The sequence below is a fragment of the Hippichthys cyanospilos genome, chromosome 4 (genome assembly GCF_059441005.1).
Source record: "Hippichthys cyanospilos isolate Australia breed blue-spotted pipefish chromosome 4, RoL_Hcya_1.0, whole genome shotgun sequence".
Taxonomy (NCBI): domain Eukaryota; kingdom Metazoa; phylum Chordata; class Actinopteri; order Syngnathiformes; family Syngnathidae; genus Hippichthys; species Hippichthys cyanospilos.
In genome coordinates, this window is record NC_142372.1 from 12,217,024 (window position 1) to 12,224,379 (window position 7,356).

Sequence of the window (7,356 nt, forward strand, 5' to 3'; positions counted from 1 at the left end):
AAACAAACTCTTTTTTTACCAAAATGGACTGTTATATCAGTGGCTGGCAGTATGAAGAAGATGATGACAGATGAGACATGTAAGTTCTATTTCAATAAATTTTAATGTGACATTTGTTAATATCTGTTGTTGGTTTTTGCTCACGTCCTGTAAAGGCAGTTTGAACCTTGGACCTACTTTGTCGTTTTTGCTGCTTTTTTTTTGGGACTTCAAACATTTCTGTCTGGACCCATAGTTTTTTTAGTATTGCGAGTCTCAGGGACCCAATCATTTTCAGGGGTTAAATGAGCACTGAAACTGCGATTTGTAATTTAGCGTACAATCTTGTTAAAGCTTACCTGATCTTGTTGGAATTATTAAAACTTTGTGGATAAATAATTTCAAATTCTCTTTTACTTTTAAGTTTTGACAGCGTGATAAGTTTTAATTGCTGATGTGTCTAATGATCTTTAAATGCTCCGAAAAATAGCCTATGTTGTTCACGATCAAGGTGATGCACCACCCAGTAATGCGTTCTGTATGTGAGTGTGCTCCTCTATATGATTTCTCCAGACGTGGTGTCATACTGTAAATGATGGTACAATGAGGGGTATTTATTCGAGTCAAACTAAGTAGAGCATGTCTGAAGGCCGAAGTGTGAAAAGCATGAACTGCCACTGCAATATAGGCCTATCATTGATGGTTTCACATTGTATGTTCTGTAATGACAGAAATACTGCTATATGTGGTAGGATACTGGATAGTATATACCAAGCAATGCATACAGCATATACAATAGGCCCAAGTTCAGTACATTGGGAGAAGAGAGTGTATACACAATCGTGATACTTTGTGTGTACATTTGTATAAATCCAGTCACATGTGTTATGTGGGTGGTGGGGTTTGTTTGCTTCCTGTGACAACATCCGAACAACGTTTCTGTTCTTTAGAACTGAACAAAAACCACCATAAGGACGCACGCACGCACGTTTTTTCCTTAGTGAAGAGATTCATCAACGTGAACATGCTGTCTCACTATGTGATCGCTTTGACTTAAAATTTGGACCTGCAGGTCTGTCATGATTTTAATTGTAAATTGACAAATGTAATTGTGAAACAGTGTTTTTTATCTAACATGAAGATGGTCATTTCTTCATAATAAAGCTGACAAAGCACCATTCCCTTGGAGACAATTGACAAAATGGCGTTTTAAAAGTCTTTATTTTTCTCTATTATTGTGTTATATTTAAGAAAAAAAAAAAAAAATATATATATATATATATATATATATATATATATATATATATATATATATATATATATATATATATATATATATATATATATTTTTTTTTTTTTTTTTTTTTTTTCAGTGTGTGTGTAAAACCAAACATAATTTAATACACGCATATCTATCATTTGCTTGATTGAAGAAAAATAAGATAATGTACTGGTAGTTGTTGGAAAATATGACTTTATTAAAAAATAAAATGGCCTTCATAAAAATGAGACAGAAAGGCATAGTGATAGTAAAACCTATCACAAATATGCTGCTCCATTCCAAAATCACAGTCATAAAATTAGACCAAAAAAGAAAAGGCATAAATTTGGTCAGTCAAGAATTTTCCTATTTACATTCAGTGCACAGCATCTTCACATTACATCTCATGAGTTTCGTGACTAAGTAAAGAACACACATCTGTGTTTGTGTTGTCAGATTTGTGGAGAAATCTAAAACACCCAACCATTTTCTGTAGCCGGTTATCTTCATTAGGGTCATAGGCCTGCTGGTGCCTATCCAAGCGGTATTTGGGCAGTAAGGTAGGTGTGCTATTAGGGTTGGGGGGGGGGGGGGGGGGGGGGGGGGGGGCATCCTGAACTGGTTGTCTGCCAATTGCAGGGTACACTGAGACAAACAACCAATCACGCACAAAATCACACGTAAGGACAATCTAGAATGTCCAATTCACCTGCCATGCATGTTTTTGGAATGTGAGAGGAAGCCGGAGAGAACCTATGCAGGCTAGGGAGAACATGCAAACTTCAAAAAGGAAGGCTGGAGAAAGGTGGACTTGAACTCAGGTTCCTGAACTGTGAGGCAGATCTGCTAACCCCTGCTCCACCAAGCCGGTGAAATTGAAAACACTTAGAGGAAACTATTATTACTATAACAGCAAACACTCCCACAGAATATTCCAAGCAAATTCTTTGAAGAATTTCACATTAGCAATCAAATGTGTCAAAAAGATTGTGAGTTTGGTCTAAAGCCACAGATGAGGCACTGCAGGTGCGTGTTGTTGTCACCAACCGGTTTTATGATTTTAAAAGTTGTAGTTTTACCAAAAAGAAATACTGTATTTTGTATTATGTTTGATCGAATTAATAAACAGCACTTTGCTTCAGGTATAGTCGTTATTATTAATTTTTTACAACAAAAAGTGATCTATAAATAAACGTGAAAAAACAAACAAAAAATACCACATTATTGGTTCTTGTAATATATCGCAATAAATTGCAAAGCTGTATCTTATGCTATTGTCAGCGAGTGCCGGTTTAAGTTTTCTGGTTTAATCGTATTGCAGTCCAGTGGAAAGATGAAAAGGAGGGTGGGATTATGAAGCTTTCCAGGCACTTCTTGTATATAATACAAAGAAGTAACAACGCACAAAATGATGGACATTCTTGGCAATGAGAAAGAAAGCTCAGTCTGAGAATATGAGCACTCCAGCAAACCCTCATGCTGTGATGGTCATGTTGTCCCTGTAGCAGGCGGACATCTGGGGAGCACTGTAACTGCACAAGTCCTGATAGATGTTGGCCATCTGCTCCGCCGAGATTTCATCACACAACTCCACGTTGGTGCGGAATGGTTGCTGTTGGCGCAAATGCACCGCCTCCAGCAGCTGCTGACACTTCACCACCATGATCTGATAGATACGACATTATAAAATAATCAGAAACCAGAATAGTTTCACAAGCCTGCCACCGATTCCTTCTTACCTGCACGATTATCAGCTTATTCTTGGCGATGCTGACATCATGAAGCTCTTCTCCGAAACACAAAGTCACTGTCGGGTCGGGAGGTGGAAGGTGACCTTCCTGGTGAAGCTGCAGTGCTACACGTGGACATGGTGCAGCTGGTTAGAATCTCTCCTGGAGCGATTTGTGTGGCTCACAAACAGGGACTCACCATGAAGGAACTTCTTGGTGTCGAAAATCTTCACCACTGCATCCCTTTCCAGCTTACAAGGCACGGGGCCGTACTGTGAGCCCACGGCACCCATTCCACTCCAAAAGACTCTGCTTTGGCATAGCCTCTTGATGAAAATGCCCTCCTGATTGGCCCGCAGCAGAAGCCCTCGCTCCAAGTGGCCCAGGAGCTTGTGGGTGACGTGGCGCTGCCGTTCAAACTCGATGAGTTGGGCCGAGGGGAAGTAAACGCTCTGCATGCTGTCCGAGCTGTAGGGGGCGCCGCGTCCCAGGTGCTGCTGGGCCGGGGTGAGGCGGCAGCCCTCGGGGTGAGTCACCAGAATGTTGTCCATCAGTTTTCCTCCGTAGTAGAAAAAGATCATCATTTGGGAGAAACCTGGAGGATGAAAAAAGTACACTCAAGTTTTTATCTTGTTGCTTCCAAGATCAAGAGAAATTTATAAAGTGGATCACATTGTGAATGGAAAATGAAGCCTTATAACTACTTTTCATATTGTGTTGCTTCTCTGAATGGCGCTTTTCATTTCAAGATACTGTTGAAATTTCATAGGTTTTTATGACATTTGCCATTATCTTTAACACTAGAACGCTTCAGTAGAACCAGCACGCTTGCTTATTTGGCTAACTTTACGGATATGTACAAACTATGATCCATATATGAACCTGTAGAAAAGCAAAGTGTATCTGTTGCCAAAATACATGAGTGCACTCAGTGAATGAGAACATTATTAATTCATATCAACAGTTTCTCAATACAGTATATTCTCACACTCTCCTTAATTTTTTAACGATTTCTTTTTTTTTTAATTTGTGGCAATTAGCATCTTCCTTACAATTACATCATGTTTTTCTGGTTTAGTAGAAAATATTATAGTGCAGTATACTCCATGTTCAGCTTCAGATTCTGATACAGGGTCACCACTCACCGATTGTAATTTGTTTAACTGTTGTTGTTTTGCTGGTCTATTTCACCTGTGTTCAGTGAGGCAGGCCTTAGCAATGATTTGATTTTCAAAAAATCTTAATGCAATTGCACTTTGAAGCAGGCCCAAAAAATATAAAGACATGTGTGGTGAAGATGCTCCCCAACTTTCACTAACAACCCAGAAAAGGGTGTTTGAACACTTGATAGCCCAAAATTCTGTTGGACGACATACATACAAAGACTGGAAATTCTTTCTCAAGATTATTCACCATACGTTCTTTACATCACTAATTTCCTTCTAACTAGGGCTAGGTGGCTCTGGTGGTATTTTACGTAGGGCATTACACAAACAGGTGAGCTCCTTAACGGAGGGGACTTATAGGATACTGAATTTGACAATGGCGAACAATGATTAATCAGAGGTTTGCTGTAGTATTTCCTTGGGCGCATCTCAGTCATTGACTATTTTACAGTTTTGATCCTTCCCGACCTTAAAGCAGTTTTTTTCTACATACATACATTTTAAGCTAAAATCCAATCCAATCCAATTCAACTTTATTTGTTAAGCACAGCCACAGCTGGCCAAAGTGCTGTACAAAACAATAAGAACATCATAAAAACAGACACAATAGCTCAAGGATATAAAACGCTAAATCTGATAAGACGAATGAGAAAAAGAATAAAATAGCGAATAAAATGATAGGGATGAAGGAATAAAGGAATAAAATAAAAGTAAAAAGTCCACTGTCTTACTAAATGTTTAACAATACCATGTAAAGTTCCCCCATAAAAGTGTGTGTGTGGATACAGCAAAAAATTACCTGAACTGAGAGTGCCTGTCGGCAAGGGGTCCTGATGCAGTGGGAAGGCTGTTAATTAAAAAAGAGAACATTTAAGGCAGTGGACGTAAACCAAGGAGTTCTCAAAATGGTGTCTTGTCATTATTTTGCCTCATCATCAGAAATATTTATACAACAACAACTTATTCGTCATAGTCAGCAAAGTTCAACAGGATGTTAGTCAATTCTTCCATTGGAGGGTTTGACTGAGCATTGAACAAACAGCAAAGCTCATGTCTGAAAAATACATTTTGTGGTGTATTGTTTTTTTTTTTTCTTTCCTTACCGCTGGCACTAGTCTGCGGCCAATACTCGGGACTGGCCTGGATCCTGCAGCCTTCTTCCTGTATTAAAGAGAACAATGAAATGTCAACAAAGGAGCACAAAGACAACAAGCTCGACAAGAATTAGTTTTACCTCCTTAATGAACCCGTCAATGTCCGCAGGGCTGCAATCCATGTCGGTCATCTCGCCAGAGCTGCTGGCGGCAGACATCACCATCACGGAGCTTCTTCCGTCTGTGGCACAAATATGAGAGGGGATATTCAGACTACTCACACAGCGGTAAAATATAGTCTTTTTCAGATCATGTATCGCGATGATGCGATGAGGAAGAAGGATTTAATTGTGAAAGATGACCTGATTTGAGCTACCCCAAAATCGCACACTTACGTTTCTGCTCATCCTCAGGTACAATTCGGTAGACTTTATAAGGCTCTGAGATGTCCAGTTGAGACCTTTCGGTCACCTCTTCAAAGTCCGGACTTTTATTGAGCGCGCAACGCAGTCTGGTTTTCCATGTTGCAGGTTCTGCCTTGTCGCCTTCTTTGAATTTGCCTTTAAACACGGCCCATGCCTGCAGAGATGGTCACATCTTAAAAACAAATGTGATCATTTCTAAAGAACGACATCAAGCTTTGTTCTGTGTTAAGTTATGTAAGATAATAATATCTATAAATAAATCCATACATTTTATGGACAGCTGAGCCTCAGTGAGGTCTTGGTTGGGAACATAAGAACATACAATCATTCACGCTTTTTTCATTCAGACAATTTAGCCTTCAATTTAAATTCAGATTCAGTGAGTTGACATAATTGTAATTTTTTATGTGACCAGGGTATTTTAAAACTGTGATTACCAGAATGCCAAGTGACACGTTTGCGTATAGCAGAAACTTATTCAATGTCACTTCCAACTTTTCTTTTTTTAAATTTATTTTCTTTAAAAATATATTTGTTTGCCAAGCACATAAAGAAGCAGAAACATTATGACAGAAAAAGGTAAATTCCACTTTTTCTAAAAGTCTTGTAAGATTTGTCTTGTAAGATTTGTGAACGCCGGGAGATTCTGAAATATGTGGTTCAATGAAAAGTGACAAAACATTGGTTTAAAACCACACATCTCATATCAACCTTATATTCTGATTAGGGCACTTGTTTTTTAAATGGCAGTGAATAACAACAAGAAGTTATTTTCATTTATTGCATGAATATAGTTATTATGATTAGTAGTAGTAGCGCTAACTCAAAAACAACAACATAGTAACGCGATGCTGAGGTAACTTTAGTACAAAATGACCTTTTTTAAAGCAATGCTTAATAAGCTAGTGTACAAATTAAATGTCCAGACCTTAAAAATGGATGCATCTACTTCTTGGTTGTAGTCCTGTTTTCCAGCATGTTTCCACGGAATACGGAACATAACGCGGCTTCCATCTTCCCACAGTAGCCCAGAGTATTGCCCACTCTGGATCTGCTCAATTAGCCATTGCTTTAATCTACGACCTCCAGAGTTTGACATTCTGTTTGGGTCACCTAAAGTAAAAAAAAAAAAAAAAAAAAAAAAAAAATTAATAAAATACTCGTGTTCTTATAGTGCAAGTGAGGTTAGAATTACAGAGATAGAAAGTAATTTTAAGGCAAGGCTATAAATGCCACCAAAAACGAAAGTAAAAGCACTTACGCTGAGATGCTGATAAGATGTGAGATGTTCATAAGTGATTGCTCCCCATGCGTCTGTCAGGTTTATTGTTGTGAATGGTAGTAAGTCTGCTGACGTCCCCCGGATTCTGGCCAATCACAGAGACCTAAAACAAAAGAGGCCCCACCTACTAGAGCATGTTAATTCTTTTAAGTGTGGGCATTTACAAGAAACGGCCTGACACATATTGCTGCCCACGTCAAAAACTATTCAGTCATAAATTAAGTAACCGTGTGGCATGGGGATTTTTTGACAAGACCCTCCATTAACCACTATGCTTTAAGAAAACTGTATGATCTTTTGAAAGCAGAGTTTTGAGTGGCCAATTGATCATTTTTAATTTGGCCAAGATTTGATTATGGTGTAATAAAGACATTTCATCATTTTATTCAAATAAAACTCAAATTTCTAGGGATTTTAAA

General features: G+C 38.4%; 1 protein-coding gene across 1 annotated transcript; it reads right to left on the reverse strand.

Moving 5' to 3' along the window:
- Positions 1 to 1,436: 1,436 nt before the first annotated feature.
- On the reverse strand, positions 1,437 to 7,041 carry irf8 (interferon regulatory factor 8). Its single transcript, XM_088412813.1, has 9 exons — positions 6,917 to 7,041; positions 6,584 to 6,768; positions 5,626 to 5,809; positions 5,371 to 5,471; positions 5,240 to 5,297; positions 4,936 to 4,983; positions 3,170 to 3,565; positions 2,980 to 3,095; positions 1,437 to 2,906 (listed from the first exon to the last, which is right to left on the reverse strand). The coding sequence occupies exons 2-9, from the start codon at positions 6,752 to 6,754 to the stop codon at positions 2,715 to 2,717; spliced, it is 1,266 nt and encodes a 421-aa protein (XP_088268939.1). The 5' UTR covers positions 6,755 to 6,768; positions 6,917 to 7,041; the 3' UTR covers positions 1,437 to 2,714.
- Between the last annotated feature and the right edge of the window lie 315 nt (positions 7,042 to 7,356).